The sequence below is a fragment of the Rhinolophus ferrumequinum genome, chromosome 2 (assembly GCF_004115265.2).
Source record: "Rhinolophus ferrumequinum isolate MPI-CBG mRhiFer1 chromosome 2, mRhiFer1_v1.p, whole genome shotgun sequence".
In the NCBI taxonomy this organism is placed as follows: domain Eukaryota; kingdom Metazoa; phylum Chordata; class Mammalia; order Chiroptera; family Rhinolophidae; genus Rhinolophus; species Rhinolophus ferrumequinum.
This window is the reverse complement of record NC_046285.1, coordinates 47343816-47361736: the sequence shown is the minus strand read 5'-3', so window position 1 is coordinate 47361736 and position 17921 is coordinate 47343816. Positions and strand designations below refer to the sequence as shown.

At 39.4% G+C, this 17921-nt stretch overlaps 1 protein-coding gene and 1 pseudogene across 6 annotated transcripts in view; both read right to left on the bottom strand.

Annotated features, from left to right (window-relative positions):
- Nucleotides 1-1453: 1453 nt before the first annotated feature.
- On the bottom strand, nucleotides 1454-4485 carry LOC117036664 (annexin A1-like; annotated as a pseudogene).
- A 136-nt stretch (nucleotides 4486-4621) lies between these two features.
- The window catches only part of PARP15 (poly(ADP-ribose) polymerase family member 15), a 31504-nt gene continuing 18204 nt past the window's right edge, over nucleotides 4622-17921 (bottom strand). For 5 of the 6 annotated variants that reach the window (XM_033131711.1, XM_033131695.1, XM_033131731.1 and 2 more), the window contains 5 exons: nucleotides 16148-16315; nucleotides 13400-13603; nucleotides 8761-8894; nucleotides 5758-5932; nucleotides 4622-5427 (listed from right to left, as the gene is read on the bottom strand). In XM_033131711.1, coding sequence (XP_032987602.1) covers nucleotides 5138-5427; nucleotides 5758-5932; nucleotides 8761-8894; nucleotides 13400-13603; nucleotides 16148-16315 — 971 coding nt within the window. In that variant the 3' untranslated portion in view covers nucleotides 4622-5137. Of the gene's footprint in view, nucleotides 5428-5757; nucleotides 5933-8760; nucleotides 8895-13166; nucleotides 13326-13399; nucleotides 13604-16147; nucleotides 16316-17921 lie in introns of all 6 variants that reach the window. The other variant, XM_033131739.1, reaches the window with a different exon arrangement.

Genomic DNA, 17921 nt, shown 5'->3' with positions numbered 1-17921 from the left:
TAGTCAATAATATTGTAATAACAATGTATGGTGTCAGATAGATACTAGATGTATTGGAGCGATCACTTTGTAAGTTATATAAATCTCTAATCAGTATGTTGTGCGGCTGAAACTAATATAATATTGTATGTCAACTGTAATTGAAAAATAAAAAATATATATATTTTTAAAAAAATCATGGGACACCAAGCTGATGTTGCAGAGAATTGCTTGTCAGAAGTGTTGTGTGGTAGTAGTGGGAGAGTAAAGGAGAAACACGCAGGAAGAGTGAGTTTTTCCTAAACAGCTTATAAATAATTTAATAAATTAAGCTTGTAAAGCATGTTTACTATAAGAAACTATTTTTTTCTAATAAAGTGTTTAACAGGAATTGAATTTGTTCATATCAGCTGTAAATAATTATACTAGCCTTGTAATGATTAACCCACCACACTGTAAATGAATTTACAAACCTTGTGTTCAATTAACACATCACCATATATACTACATGGAATTTGACCGGCTCTGTACTGTAGATGAAGGGAAGAAAATAAAAATGTTTCCCCTGACTCATCCAAGCAGAGTGTGTGTCCTCATTTTTCCACAAATGAGGGAAAGGATTGGAGGGGGGAAAGGGGGAAAGGAATGAGAAGGAGAAAAATGCTAAGAGAAGTAAACAGAGAAGAGAAGATATACGAGACAGTAAAGCCCTCTGTGAAAGCAAAGTCCAGAGTGGTAGCTCATGGTCTCTGATCAATCAAGTGCCATCGGCTCGAACTCTGGAAATCCATAGAGAGGAAACCCTTTTCTTCAGTAATTAGCAAAGTTGGAGAAAGTCTTCCAATTTAGTTAATTTGAAATAGTGGGTTTGGAGGAAAGAAGTGGAGACCATTCTAGTCCTATGGATAGAGAATGCGAAGCCAACTGGGAGGGAGAAGGAGATGGATTTAAAAGATGAAAAAACAGGATTTAGCTTCAAACTGATGAAAGGGAGAATTTATATTAATAATAACTACATAATTATCAATTGGTTTATATTTTGTTCTTCAAGAAACCAATACAACTTTAATAACATGGGTGCATTATACTCAAGGTTTCTGTGTCTTACTGAAGTAGGAGTATAGCAAAATAAATTGGAGAGTCCTTGAGGAAGAGCATCAGAGGATACAGAAGATGAGTCTACCTTACCTAAGGAAAAGGAGTTGTTCCATGTTCCAACCTGGCTCATGAGAATTCTACACTGGGCTTGGAAACCAAGGCCCAGGTAGGAATAGAGCATTACTTCACATTGCGTTCTTCACTAGATTTCCCTCAAGAAATTCAGGGAGTGGAGTGTCATTGATGGTAGATTATGCTCTTTGCATCTCATAGTCCAACCATATATTTATCTAGAAATATAAGCACCCTATTTTGACATGACATATACGCATATGTAAAAACATACATTGAAATATGATTAAAATGATGTATAAGATATTTAATGACATGGGAAAAATGATACAGCTATATTGCAAAAGGAAATTTGGATTATTAAACTGTAAGTAAAGATGACACTTAAAACTTTATAATTATATATACATAAAAAGGAAAATATATAGTGAATAACTCAGATATTAAAATTATGTTTACAGAAAAAAACAACAACATGAGACAAATGCTTGTAATGTTAAATGAAAAAATGTAGACACAGTATTGCATAACTAGTAATTGAATACAGCATGATTTTTTACTTTCTTGAAGGTTGACGAAAGTAGAAGGAAGCACATAACACTGGCGGTGGTTTCCTGGGAGTGTTGCAATTACAAGTGACAGAGTTTGGTTAGAGAGAATTCTTTTTCTTTCTTTCTTTTTTTTTTTTCCTGTAAAATCATTTTATTTTCTGTTACATAGACATCTTGCTCAAGTAATGTTACTAGAACCTGTTTATGGGGTTTTATAGTCGGGGTAAATATATTTTTCAAAAACTTATTTCTATTATACAGAGATGTGATACAAAAACTGATTTATAGGCTACAGTTTTCAGAAGGCAGTTAGCTAGACTAATACTGCTGAAGAAACTTTCCTATTTAAGTCTATAATATGGAATGAAAAGATATGATTAAAAAATCTTCTGATCAAAAAAGCTTGAGATCATCAAAGGAATGTTTACTGTCCTCCACAGAGAGACACCAGGATTTTCTCATGATCTCCTTTGGTTTCATCCAGGATAGCTTGGCAGAGAGAGATACCATACAACTTCTGATAGCATGCTTTGATATCATTCATGTCGCCTTCAGAACGAGAAACCATAATTCTTTTTTTTTTTTTTTTAAAGAAATGGTTTTTTTTTTTTTTTTTTTTTTTTAAAGATTTTATTGGGGAAGGGGAACAGTGTGTACTTCCATGAGTTTTTTCCAAGTTAAGTTGTTGTCCTTTTAATCTTAGTTTGGAGGGTGCCGTTCAGCTTCAAGTTGTTGTCCTTTCAGTCTTAGTTGTGGAGGGCGCAGCTCAGCTCCAGGTCCAGTTGCTGTTGCTAGTTGCAGGGGGCGCAGCCCACCATCCCTTGCGGGACTCGAGGAATTGAACTGGCAACCTTGTGGTTGAGAGCCCACTGGCCCATGTGGGAATCGAACCGGCAGCCTTCGGAGTTAGGAGCATAGAGCTCCAACCGCCTGAGCCACCGGGCCAGCCCAAGAAACCATAATTCTGATCAATGTCTTATGACGTGTTCCAGCACCCTTCATGGCCTGATGAAGCTTCTCAGCAAAGAACATTGGCTTGTTTGTGGCTCACTTCACAATTGTCGTGAAGCATTTCTCGACGTCACCTTTCATCTCCAGGTCCAGAACTTTGTTCATGTGATGCTTACTGTACTTGGTATAATTCTGAAACACTCTGCGAAGATGGGAATAGCTTCTGGTGGTAAGAATGGTATTGAACACATTCACATCTGTCCCTTTTCTCCCTTCTCCTGCTTCATATAATGCCCTTGCGTCTGAGTCGGCCAAGTCTTCACTTAGGCTAAAATCCTCAGATTGGTCACCCTTAATAAGAGAAAGCAAAGCCTTCTGGTAATCTCCAGATGTGTCTGAGGTGATGTCTTAGCCAGGTCTCTCTTCAATTCTTCTCTATAGACTCTGTTAATTTCTCTGATTTCTCTGTTAGTTCTTGATGCCAAAATTTCATTCAGAGTGTCTTCATCAGTTCCAAGGCCCTTCATGGCAGCACAGAGTTCATCAGCATCAAATTGGGCTGGAGTTTTTAATAGAGCCAAAGCAACTTCCTCAAGGTGACCTGTAAGGGCTTTCCTCAGAATTTCATCCAGGGGCTTGCCTTTTTCCTGGAGGTACGCTGCTTTGATCTGTTGACGCTGTGCATTGTTTCTCTTGGTGAGAATGTCAATGATGGTTGTTTCATCCACACCTTTAACCATTATTGCTTTATGCAGGGCAGCAACATCCGAGGATGGATTGAAGCTAGGAAAGGGGCTCACTGCTGACCCGGGACCACCTTTGGATCCTTTCACAGTGTTAATGTATTCCTGCTCTTCATTGTCAATAAACCAGGCCTGCTTGAGGAATCCTGATACCATTGCCATTTTTAAAGAAGTTTCTTTTTATCCACCTTCTTCAAAGAACTGAAGAGAGACTCTTCTCTGATCCTTTCACACTGAGAATTCTTTTTCAATATATTTCTGTTCTCTTTAAATGTGCATGTGCTTTATTTATGATAATGTCAACACTTCTTAAAAGTCCTCTTGAAAAGTAATGCTTCAGGAAAAATGAGTTGCTAAATATTTGAAGAGTTTATCTAACTCTAATCTAAGGGACGAATCTGAAGGGCCACCATCCGTAAAAGAAATATGGTGTGCTCTGTGTCAGTGTAGGCAGTATGGTGATCAGCAGGTAATATAAATAGAAGAACAGATTTCAGCTCAGTGTTAACAAGAGTTTTCCAATAATTAGAGCTCTCTCACAATGGAATCGATTCCCTCAAATGCTGAATGCTGGAAGTGGTGAAGCAGAGGTGAGACGGCTTTTTGCCTTAGGAGTGGGGGATTGTAGAGGGAGAAAGATGAGGGGACAGTGCTACTAGATCTCTAGCGGCCTTTCCACTGCTAACATTTTTTCAATTTATCATTCATTAACTCAGTCATATGGCCTCCAAAATAGTCCCCAATGATCCTTGCTACTGGTGTCCAAGACTTGTTTAATTCTCTTGTATATCAAATAAGCTGATTCATGTAACCAATAGGATATTGTGGAAAGGATGGAGTATGACTTCAGATATTAGGTCATAAAAGACACTGTGGCTTCTGCCTTCTCTTTCCTGAATTGCTCACTGTGGAGTAAGCCAGCTGCCATGTCATGAGGACACTAAAGCAGCCTGCAGAGAGGCTTATGTGGAGAGGCACTGAGGACTCCAGCCAACAACCAGCAAAAACTTGCAAGCTAGCTATTGGAGTGATTCACCTTGGAAGCAGATCCTCCAGCCCCAGTCCCGCCTTCAGTCGACTGTATCCTCTGCTTCCATCTTGACTGCAACTTCATGAGAGACCCTAAGTCAGAACAACTCAGCTAAGCCTGAATTCCCTACTCACAAAGCCACTAAATTTGGCAGTAATTTGTTACGCAGCATTAGATGTCAATATAACACATTTTTACCTGATTTGTTCCACAACAGCTTTGAGGCGATATTCTTCGATTCCGTCATTCTATTGCTAGTAAGTGTTTCTTAAAGGAGGCAAAATTCCAGCTGTGGCAGACGCCCAGCAGTAGCCATTCATTTAACAGCATGGCTTAGCTCAACACAGTTTACTGTCTTAACATATAGTAAGAACACTGACATCTTGGCTTTAAAGTGATTAATCTTATTTATTTTCCAATAGAAAAAAGAAATTTTGTTGTTTTTTCTTCTACGGATTTGGTATCTATAGTTGTAGCTAGAGCTGTGTCATTTACATTTCTCAGCTTCCATTCATCAATATGCTCAGAAGAAAGGCATACTACAAATTGAAATAAAGCACCTTAAAAGGCTTTTTTCAGCATTACAGCACCTAACAGGGAGATTTTTAAAATCTATGTAAACAAGCCAAAGGCAAAGACAAAAATTCTATAAATTGTTCTTATAAATAGATGATGAAATCACTTCTTTGAGATTTTTTTTAAACCCTATTTTTTTAACATCTGAAAGTTATGAGATATTCTGGGTAAGCTTGATTATCAGAGAATACCACAAATAGTGTTGGATGTTGTATATTATCTGCGACAGAGTCAAACAGATCTGTGGAATTGAAAGGGTTCTTTGCTGGAGGGGTAATTAATCCTCTACGTCCAAGTGTGTAGACTCCTGTAAGTACTCGTGCAACATAAACATGCTTCCTCCCATTGCTGTCTGGTCTGGAGTATATATCATTAGCGGAATAACTGGCATCAACAGCAAAATAGGTTCCTTTTCCATATGCCGTATCTGTGAAGAGAAAGAAAAAAGCTTATCTAAGAACATAAAATTATCACAGTATGTAGAACCATGCCCAAACCTGGCAATAAAAAATTGTTTTTAATGTAGTTCTTGGTCATCAAAGCCACTTTTCATCATTTCTAAAATTCACTCCATCTGTCCTCAGAAGGTTGCCAGTCTCCTTTTTGGTGACAACGAGCCTTTTTGGATACAACGAGCTCTATCTGGACCATGACAATATGGCTGCCATCTATGGTTCTACGATGCTTGGATATGAATAGTCAACACTAAAATTACCATTCACCTCATTCTGATCATTCAGATTACTTGTTTCCTTACCATTCTTCCCAGCATAACTGCGATTAAAGCCATGATGATTGACATATGGCACTGAGTTTGCATCTGTCCCATGGAAAAGGATTCTCTCATTATCTGCACGGTCATTCTTGACGTCCATGTGCTTTTTCCTTATCTGGTAGCTGTCCCATAGAAATGCATTCTGTATCCTCTCAATCTGCAAATGACAAGAAGCAAAACATTTTGGAAATGAATTTAGAGCTCAGTGTTTGTTACGGACTTTAAAAAAAGCAATATAGAGGAGGAGGAGAAGGAGAAGAAAATGCCAACAAACAGCAAATTCAGACAGTAGGTATTGATAAGAGAAAAATTCTGAGATGTTTGAAATTAAAGTGGGCTGAAGAGTGAGAGAAAGAGCCAGACAGCTGGCCTGTTAATAGCTGGGGGCCAGCTAATAAGACTGCTCACAATCCTGAGTGTATATTGGAACTTTGAATTAATTTCCAGGTGACTATTTCTGAGATTATCTAAAAGAGAGAACAGCCAGGCTCCATCAAACCCCAGGAGCCCCTGATTCTTGTGTATAGACGAACTTTCCGGACTGTTGCCCACAACCAATCCTAAATCCTAAATAGCAAACACTTCGTCCTTATGGACTCTGCACCTGTCCCAGGACTAGCCTCTCTTCACCTTCTCTCACCCCCTTTATCTACAGCCAATGTAAATTCTTTCAAAACAACTTAACATCTTTCTCCCTCCTATTTGAAGTATAAAGACGCTCGCCAACTCCAGGACAGCAGACATTTTGCCTTTTCCACCTGGCTCTGTGACTGGTGATTTAGACTTTACGCCCCAGGACCTGGTCTGTTTGTTTTTCTTGCTAGCAACGGCCCAAAACACCCTTTATTTTAAAAAGATTTTTCAGCCGTGGAAGTTAAAAATTTTGTATAACTGTAGTTTTCTGCCTTTAGAAAAAGGATAAACTACAAGTATCTATACTTTGTAATGGTGCTTATTATTATCTATTTTATGTAATAGAACTTATAATTTATGTAAAAATGTTTACTTATATATGTCCCCTGGAATTCCTGGAGATTCAGTGACATTTAAATTTTTAATTAAAAATTTGTTATCATTTAATAATTATTTCCTTAACTCCTTCTGATCTCCAAATCCATCCTAATAACAGTTCTTTCTGCATTGCTCCAATTACAGTCAGAAATCATCTCAAAACTGCCTAATCTAAAGACTATTTCTTTCCAGAAATCTCAATAGCATTCCAAACCATGATTATTCTCTATTGGTTTTCATTCCTTCTAAAAAATGAATTTAACATACATTCAATAATCATCTATGAAACACCTAGTATGAATCAAGCACTGTATTGGTTATCTACCCTCAAAAAACTTTCAGTCTAGTGGGGGAGAAAGACAAGAAAACACTACCCCTCAGCGTGATAAGTAATGGGTTAAAACATTTATGTAGTCGGAAAGCATACGAAAGGCAGCCACATAATCTATGTCTAAGGAGAGAGGAGGAAATATGAGTGAATGATGTTCTAGAAACAAAGGCAGAAGAGAGGCTGAAGAAGAATGGAGTGGATACTTGTAGCAGATGTTAAGGAGAACCATGTAATAGAAGCAGGGGGGAAATTATTTTGCTGAGAGTGATGGAGGCCTCAAGGAGAGTGATAAAGCTTTGGAATGGGGAATGCATGAGGGAGTTGACTGGAGGAAGCAAGGAAGGATTCTAAGTACCTGGATGGTCCAGCTGAGGTTGGGGACGATGAATTAGTAATGATTTTATGTAGGAGAGAAGGTAGGTTATGGAATTAATCCAAAATTGGGGTTCTTCAAAATGGGTGTGATAGAAGAACAAAAGCCAACAATGTTGCAGATATTGGGTAAACATAATTGAAGCAACATTCTAGTACTTTCAACAGCTTGAACATCACGAAGCATCTCCTCCTTTAAATTCCGTCCTTTCTGCAGAATTTCTCTTCTCTGATTCTCTTTCTTTTTCATGAGTTTTCATTCATCCAATTAAGTTCCATCAATAGGTATTGTGCGCTACAATCTGTTAGGTGACTTCTAACTTAAGAATTCCACCGTCAAATGGGGAAGTCAGGCATGTGAAACGTTACCAAAACACAATTTCAGAAGTGCTATAATGTAGTTAAGTACACAGTTTTATGGAAGCATCAGCTAGATTTTAAATTACTAAGATGTCACACCCTGCTCTAACATCCGTGGTATGATAAGGACCTTCTCACAAATTTCTATATTTTATTGGCTAATATTTTTATGCAGAATAGTGGACATCATGGAATCTCTGAACATCCATTCCACTTCATCCCCATTGTGCATTAACGCCTGGTTAGGGGTGAGCTGGCCCCACTTCTAGTTCTAGCTAGGATAGACCGTAGTTGGGTTAAACAAATCAGGGTAATCTCATGATGGCAGCACACCAATAGCCCAGGTCCAACAGCCCAGGTCCAAACCAATCAGTACATGGCACACCCCCAGCACAGACTGGCTGGAGTGGTCCACTCAACACAAAGCCTGGCACTCTTATCTAGTGATTGTGGGATAGGATACAGTGTCTATTCTGCAGGATGTTAATGTAGGAAGCCAACACTCCCTCATTGCCACCAGCAGTCGTCCTATAATCACAAAGGGAGTCCAACCTTCAGATGAAGCTGACACTGGACAGCAAATCTGGAGAAACTAGATCCAAAACATCATTGAGTCACTGTATCAAACTGCTCCAAACACCATCTTACTTCTGGAATTTCTATACATTTCTTCTTTTTAATCAGTTTGAGTGGGTTTGTGAATTGTAAGTGAAAATATCCAAACATATACATGTGATTTTTGGACTCTCCATTACTACTAATGAATGAGATTTGAAGTCTATGGAGCTTGAGTGAATCTAATTAAAATCAATATAGTACGGTACAAATGAGGAGAGAGTGTTGTATAAAAAGATGGCTTTCGTGTTAGTTTTTTAATATTTAAAAGAAGTAATTTTTTAATGCAATATTACCTTCTCTATTGTGTAGCAAAGACAAGTCTGTGAAAACTTGTCCTTCACAGTATTGTATTCTGACTGTCCGGGTTCTAACTGGATCACACAGGTCGGTGGCTGATTCATGTCAGTCCAGTAGTCAGGAATATTATCTGGAAAGTTAGCATTTGGTGAAAACACGACATTTATTTCCATGGACATCTGAAAATCAAGGCACTTCCAATGCTCTATTTTCTCATTCATCTAATCTTGGTCTTGGGGTTCGGGAGTGGAATAAAGTTACACATTTCACAGTTGCTTATTTTATTATCCTCAGTTTGGTGAACACAGAGGATAAAATGAACAGTTCTGACTCTGATACAACCTATGTTAATTAATGATCTAACAAAAATATTTAGATAAACTTAGATTCACTGTAGCTTAAAATTATAATTTCCCCAGAAAGTTCTGTGGAATTAGTTCCATAAGAAACTATTACGTAAACATGAAGGCTAATTTACTGGTTTTCACTTTTATCAGCTTTATTTAGTGTGGTTCTTCATTATTTTTCTTTTGAAAAATGATTACCCTGCTGAAGATATTTAAAGCACAGTGTTCTGTATCTCATCTTCTGTGCTAAAGTAAACACCATACAAAGAAAATAATGGAAGTGCTAAGTGAATTCTTTCACAGAGAGTGATGATGCTCAAAGGTTTCCTTTGCTTCCAATGGTTTCCAGAAACTTCTAACACATTGAGGCTACACGTCAACATGCATGACTAGTAGAAATATGGACAGATTACATTAGAGAAGAAAATGCCCACAAAATGGCACAATACCACAGATAAAAACCAAAGGATTTCTCCTTACAAAGCCACAATTACTCATTTTTAGTGAAAGATACACCAGGCCTGGGCGAGGGATCCAGGGTACCCCCTTTCTGTTTAGCAAGTCCATTCAAGGAATGGAGTTCTGGGGACAAAGGGAAGCATCTAACCCTAATCTGGAAGGTCTTTTCAAATTCCATTTTCAGAGCTTTTCTGGAGAAGTTTCCCGTGATAGGATGTGTAGTTTCTGCAGTCTACGTTCTTTTCTTTCCCCCACCATCCACCCCTTCCAGATCTTTTGGTCTAATCATTTCTAATCCTAGGTCTAATAGTCCTGTTGCACCTGCTACTTTCTTTTCTCTGAATGCAGCAGGCAAGACTGGCAAGTAAGTGAAGTGTTTCTTCAGGCCCTCTCTTCCTTTCATGCTATGAGGTTGTAGAGCAGAAAACTACCAGCCCTTGGAGTCAGAAGACCTGATCACTGTCAACCCGTGACCAGCCATATGGCATTGAACAAGTAATACTACTTCTGCGGGAGTCTTCATTTTCTCATCTGTAAACTGGAAATAATACGACCTGCTCTCTTTACCACCTCATGGGATTATTACAAGATTAAAATATAATAAGGGGGCATACAAGGGAAATGCCAGGTCCTTTATAAACATATGGTTATTATTCTTTAAAGATGGTAAAGCTTGATCTTTTCTACATCCCAGAGGTATTTGTACTTAAAAAGAGAGTAAAGTGTAAAGCCATGGGTTTTTCTTGAAAGGAAAGACTTTTAAATCACACCCTTAAGCCACACCAAACTGTGCTACCTACTCTACCTGTGGATAAAAGGTGACCCCAGCTAGACAGTTTAAGGATAAGAAAATCGAGCCCCAGGAAAACTGAGTACTCAAGCATCTAATGTTATATGGAAAGCCACCATCAAAGAGAGGAACAGATTCGTGTTCTATTGTCGTGCAGCCCGGTGCTTCATAAAAAATAACATGATAGCCACCTTTCTTGTTTGCCAGGCACTTTCCTGAGCCCTTTCCTTAGAAATCTCTTTTAAAGGTTAAGTGTCACTCTCCTTTCCCCTTCCTGGTGTTCAGGATAAATGCCCTCCTGCTCTTCTCCCTGCGCACACTGCCCCGTCTTCTCTCCCCAGGTGGAGGTGGCATTAAACACCAAGAATCCTGGCTCTGCCTTCAGTCTCCACTCTCTCCACCCTTTAGACCGTGTTTCCCTGAAAATAAGACCTGACTGGAAAATAAGCCCTAGCATGATTTTTAATAAGACATCCCCTAAAAATAAGCCCTAATGCATCTTTTGGAGCAAAAATTAATATAAGACCCAGTCTTATTTTGGGGGAAACACGGTACTCTACATGGATAATCCAATCCACACTCAGTGGCTTCAACTCCCACCTACTGACATGACTCCCAAACCTAGATCTCTAGTGTCTGGTATACAGTTGGTGCTCAATAAATGCTCTCTGAATCAATAAATAGCGTTACTATACATTGGAAAAGTAATCGTGTTTCATCTGCTCAAATGAAATTCAAAGCTGTCCTCTTTAAGTTCTCTTTTAAAGAAGTCCATCTGATAAAGTCTTATTAATATTTGAAGTTTATTTTTGCCAACAAACTCCTTTTTATCTGACAGTTTATCGGTATTGTTCATTTTGTCTAACAACAAAGATTGTATAAGGCAGTTTTATTGTTTGTTTTTGCCTCAAGTGCCATGTGGTCACTTTTCTGCTCATTTTATTCATTTTTTGTTTGCTTCTCTTTAACTTTCCTGTGTTCTTTTTTAAAATTTCATAAGTCAATTTAAATTCTTGATGAACCAGTTTAACTTTTTTATTTTACTAATAATGAGTTACTGCTCTTATATTTAAATAAAAATTTTCCTCTACAAAGACCAACAGGGGAAAATGTTAACTTATATATCCCTAGATATTATAGTAGATATGTATTATTTTTAACTGTCTAGCATCCTTTTCCCCTTCTTCTGCTAAAAGCATCCTGAATTTTCTTTAGGGGACAAACCGTCCCCATTGCTTCAGATAGTAATCCCCTCCAGTTCAAGTTAGAACATGTGACCTGGTTTGGCCAATTAGTGTAATTCTAGTTCCCTGGCTGCGGTGGTGACCTAAGTTGGTCCAGTCAGAAGGAATCTAAGGCCTTAAAATGACTCTTCTGTTCTCAGGCATCATGCTCCTGATAAGTATATATCACCACTGGACATGCTTTATTCTGTTGGACTTGACCATATAAGGATATGGACCTGAAGCTGTGAGCAGCCATCCTTCACTATATGAAGCCTGATGATAAAGACAACACAGCTGAGAAAAGAATAAGAGATGAAGAAAGTTAGTGTCTACATGGTATCTTATGAGCACCTGGATCAAACTGAACCTGAAGCCAAATATGTCTGGACTTTATAAACATGTGAGTCAATGAATTCCATTTTTTGCTTAAGCTACTTTAAATTGGATTTTCAATTATTTGTTACTGCAAGAACCTTAACAGATCCAACTATTATTTTTATTTATTTTGTGTGTGTGTGTGTGTGTAGCTCTTAGATGTACTGTGTGTTGCAGCACACTGAGGAGAATTCCATATGTTGCTGTGTATAATATGCACTTTTTTGCCAAAATTTGTGAGGGAAAAATAAAGATGCACATTATACATTGGTAGTACTAATTTCGTATCTATATAAATGTTTTTAATTCTTTTATTTATGCTTATGAGTTAAAAGGGTACCTCCAGAAATCAATAACAGTATCTGTATGCAAAATAATACCCTGGAACACGATAATCAGTTTTGTTGAACTTATGACGAACTTGCAACGAAAGTAATTTCAGCCAACGATTCAACGAAATGAAACAAATTGCAAAGTATTGTTGTCCACAGCGCAACTGACTCTAACTTGATAAGATAGGTGATGCCGACTTTATTACCACAGGGTGAACAGCGCAACATTTCTCTTCATACACTTTAGGTGGGAGCTGGCAATCTAGCTGATATTTTTACAGAAATTATTGGAAAATTAAAATGAAAGATTTTTTTCCCTGAAAGTTTGGGTCAAAAATGTGGGTGCACATTATATACATGGCAAAATATGGTAGTTGTCAGGAAATAAGTGTAGGGAGAAAGGAAAATTCCTGCCGGCAGACAACAATTCTCAGTTTAGGTAGGTATGCTTCATTACTAGTAAAACTCACAGTGCATGCTTTCTGGGTAAGTGCTCACAATGGGTAAAAACAGTGCTTGCAAGAGGAGGCTGCATTTCTAGGTATTTTAACAGCCATACAGAAGTCACAAAATGGGAGAAAGCAAGATCAGGGAGTAGATAGGTACATAACGCATGAATACACACGTCATGGAGAAGCGACCAGGAATCTGTCTGCTTATGCTGTAGTGCCATCAGATGACCTGGCCACTCTTTCCTTGAATCTGCTTCTGTACCTAGGCTAACTTCTCTAGAGGTGGGTGATAAATAAATCAGTATTGATCAGCTAGCTCTTAGCTACAAGGGGCACTGAGGGTCAATACCAATCAATAAGGAATAAAATGATATCATTGGTTGGATTTTCAAAGCCTGTTCCCCTCTTTCTGCTTTCTTACCTCTTCCATCTTCTTCCTGTTCATTTGCTATTCCTGTTTCCTGGACATGATTTTGTCCCTCAGAAGAATGATCAGTTGACAGGAGATTGTGTTCCATAGTTCTTCTACTTTTCCCAAGTATTATAGGTTGTCCGTAAAATCCGATAACCGATAGAAACACTGAGCATTCAGATCTAAACACTTTCTAAGTGAGATTAGAGATAACTACAGGATTTTTTTAAAGAACATCTTACCAGCTTTGGAGAATAAGGGCTGAAAGGTTGGTGACGGGGTGATTTGCCTTTTCTTCATGGCATCACAGAATACATTTAGCAGCTCAGATACAAAGATGACAACTTTCACTTTTTTTAATGATGGGGTAGAATGTTTCCATGTGAAGTCTTCAGTGGCACTGATTATGTCATCAGCAACCTTGACTGGGTTTTTCCCAGCATTTCCTGAAAATAAAATTTTTTTTTAAGTATCGATCATGTGATCAGATTTGGCAAATGCAGTTCTTGGTGCTGAGAAAGAGTTAAGTAGCACCTAACAGCCAGGAACTAACCTGGCACTCATAGCTGGGTCTTGGCGTTCTCTGGCTGAACTCAAATAATTTCATAGAACGTCATTAAATGTAATCACTCTGTGATTGTAATGAATCAAGCTGAAAACAAGACCACTGCATAATCATGTCTGACCACAGACAAAAACAAGAACTCTATCCAAAACACACAAATGGCCAAACATCCCCTATCTTGACTAACACGAGCTGTCGCTGCTTCATTGCCAATCACAACTTTAGCTACACTCTTCTGTACTTCTAGGTAAGACACCCAAGCATAGACTTTCATCTGCTTCCTGAAAGGAGTCAATCCAGAGCAATGCCTTCACTTACTTGAGACTGCCATAAAATCATCTAACACAAGCTCAAATCCATTCACAAGCCCTTTTTAACCATCTCTTGCTGAGATGCTGCATAGTTCCTCATAGTGTATGTCCCTAGTGGTCTTTAGCTGAAGGGCACTGGAAGAGCAGAGAAAAGAACAGGTGATTTGGATGAAGGTCTGGGATGAAGGTATGTCTTGACTCTCCACTGATTATCTGTGTGATCTTGGGTAACTCATTCGATCCCTCTTCTATTGGCCAGGGCTGCCACAACAAAGTGCCATGGATTGATGGCATAAGCAACAGAAATGCATTTTCTTAAAATTCTGGAGACTGAAAGTCTGAGACCAAGGTGTTGGAAAGATTAATTTCTTCTGAGGCCGCTCTCCTAAGCTTATACGTGGCCGTCTTCTCCCTGTATCTGCCCTGTGTACCTATCAGTGTCCTAATTTCCTTCTCTAACAAGGACACCAGTTACATTGGATTAGGGACCATGCTAATGACCTTATTTTAACTTAATTACCTCTTTGAAGGCCCCATCTCCAAATATAGTCACCTTTTGAGGTACAGGAAGTTAAGACTTCAACATATGAATTTTGCAGGGAATGCAACCCACAACACCTCTAAACTTCAGTTTACTCAACTATAAAACCAAGGTGATAATAGAAGGTAATAGATAACAGAGACAAGAATGTGGTAGCTAAAAATATAGTAATTAAGAGCATAATGTTAAAAAAAAAATGTAATGTTAAAAAAAAAGTAATAGTTGAAATGTACAAGCCAGGTTGCCTATGTTTGAACCTATTTATGTTGCTTACTAGCTGTATGTCCTTGTACTTTAATACCTTAAGTTCTTATCTGCAAACTGGGTAAACTAACAGTTAAGGGTGGGTCCAGATTTTGTAGGGTTTGAAAATTATACATCTCAGGAAAAGATTACAAAATTACAAATATAAAATTATGTATAAAAGTGAATATTTAGAATCAGAAAACAAATCACAACAAAGTATAAACTTAAAATGCTGGAAATCATATTCCCAAGTCAACTTTCCTAAGTTATAATCGAAAAATGCTTGCAGTCACTCCAATACCCAGTGCCAGGGGAAATCCGGGAAGTCAACGTAGCAAGAAACAGTGGTCTTAACCCATGGTGGTTCAAATAGCTCACTTTTGAAGTTTCACTAAATCGTATACCTATGTGGACCCATTATTAGGGCCCCTCTCAGGGCTTTTAAAAAGCCTGTGCCATTGGGGATGAATGAATCGGGCAGGGGGGCGGTTATTAACTTTGTCTTCAACTGAAAGCAAATCATTGTATGATGTGACAGAGATGATGAGGGAAGTATTCCTAGAAAGTATGAGCAGGATGATCCTGAGCTCATTGCTCAAGGAGAGCGACTTCATCTTACTCATGACTTGACATCCAGTGCCTTGCCCGGGGCCTGGGTAACTGCATTTCAATCTAATAAGTGCACAAATGAGGAGCTAGTTGGGAGACACTGCAGTAAACCAGATGGGGGTGGTCTTAAGGGTTTGGAAACTAAAAGGAAGGCTGAAACGGAACAACCCCTGGAAGAAGATTTATTAGGACTTGCTAACTATGGGGACTTAGGGGCACAAAGAAGCAATGGGGGCAGGACAGCTGGGAACATGATGGCACCACCAAAGGAGGAAACTAGAAAATGAGACAACTCAAGAGGGGTAGCTGTTTGCAAGGGATGATGATGAGTTTGGATTGTGATATAATTAGGTTTCTGGTAACAGAGAAATCTCCAAAAGGAGATCCTGGAGAAGGCTAGAAATGCTGATTTGGGAATCTGTGCAGAAATGGTAATTGATATAATGAGAGCAAATGAAACCCCCAAAGAAAAAAATGCAGAGTTTGTAAACATGAAGTTAAGGGCCAAACCTGGAAAGATACTTAGGGAACCTAAAATAAAGAAAAAGACGGATGAAATAGGCACAGGCCCCATGGATGGCCCTGAATCTGAAAGATTGCCCACTCTCTGATTTACATGGCTGTTACTGCCTGCACTCGGCATTAAGTTCATTAAGAGTGAGACTGTCAAAAGGAATCTGGAGAATTCCTAATCTTTGAGTGATGAGAGGCTGCAAACCTGTTCCGATGGCAGGAAGGGAAACAGATGTGTGCTTCCTCTGTTCACACTCTTCTAGGACACTGGAAACTGTTTTCCTGATATCGTTTTCCCCAAGAACATGAATTATTATCTTGCACTTTAAGTATCCACCTTGTGTAACTATAAAATCTCTGTGAGGCTGTGTAGCTGGAAAAAAAAAGGAGAAAAGGAAACACACACAGAGCTCATTACTTACGGGAAGTAACACGGGTTACTGAGAAATGAAAATAGCTGACATCAGAAAAAGTTGTGAAGACTCCTGACAAAAGTCCAGCCTCCTTCGATCTAGCAAGTTTCGCTCACTGGGACTGTGACAGGCTCATTTTCCTCACAATCCAGATGTTGTAACTCAACAACTACACTGTTGAATAGTTCGGGGGCTCTTCAAAAACACTCTACCTGCGTTAATCCACTCAATCCTCAAAACAAGCCTAAGAGGTGGGCACTGGTTTTTCCATTTCACAAATCAAACAGAGGCCCTGAAAGCTAAGGTCAGCCGTCCAATATTGCCCAGGATTTGAATCCAAGCAGTGTCCAGGGCTCTTAATTCCCACTCGACTGTCCAGAAGAGCAATTTATATGCTTATTCAGCCAGATTAATTTTTCAAGAGGGTGAAAGCAATGTATTCTGTGATGTGGAAGTATGAAAGGATGAAAACTCCCCCCTCCCGCAGGATCCTGAGAGCTCTTGAGCACATACATGGAAATTACGAAGGCTTGTTTTAAGGCACTGCCCTTTTCTACCCTGGGTAAGGCAGGGCTGCAGCAAATTGGAGGAGGAAAGGGGGTCCCTGACGGCCCCACCCTGCCCTCCTGGTGAGCTCCCATGGCCCGGGCACTACCTGCGGTCCCTAGGGTATCCCACTGGCTCTCCCCTCCCAGGCAGCCTCCTAAGGCTTTTCCAGCTTGTCCAGCCCAGCTTCATTCTCTGCTTCTGCCTTCCAAGGTACAGCTAGCTCTTCCAGCACACAAGTTCCAGCTAACATCCTCTTGTTGGTGATCGGTATTACCTTCCTCTGATCTCTCACTCCGGAGAAAATATCTTAATCAGAGGAGAGCTATTAAGGTGGGGGTTTCAGGCATGATAGCAGGTCAGCGGTGGCAACGTATTGTCAAAGGTGGGACACTATGACTTCTTCAAGTCACACTAACAGCTGACTGTCTATTCTGCAAGACTGAGTGCTGGTTTTGAAGGATAAATAGTTTATGATCATTTTACAAGTTCCCCACTGTGACATAATAAAAAATAAATATTTCGTCTCTAGTTCCTGGCTCAGAATTCCTGGAACTCTTCCAATCACCTGAGTGATGAGTGTCTTTTATGTTTAATGAATGACTCCTGGAAGGAGGGGGACAAGATAGTTTCAGAACGCAGGCTGGTCTCCAGAAAGAGCAAGCCACCATTCAAGGACTGGAACTCTCAGCCTCAGCCACTGACCTCCGGGAAGGGCGGAGGGGCTGTAGACTGAGCTCACTTACAAACCTGGTGACGTAATCAATCACATCTACATAATGAAACCTCCATAAAAACCCCTCAACAATAGGGCTCAGGAACTTCCTTTTGGTAAACAAACCTAGGTGCTGGCAGGGTGGTGTGCCTGGATAGAGCGTGGACGCCCTGGGCCTCTTCCCCCATACCTTGCCGTATGTCTCCATTGGAATAAATTCTAGGCCCACTTCTCCCTGGGGCGCCACATCAGCAAACTGACGTTTCAAACCAAACTTTCATTTTTCTGTTAATGCACCACTTGAC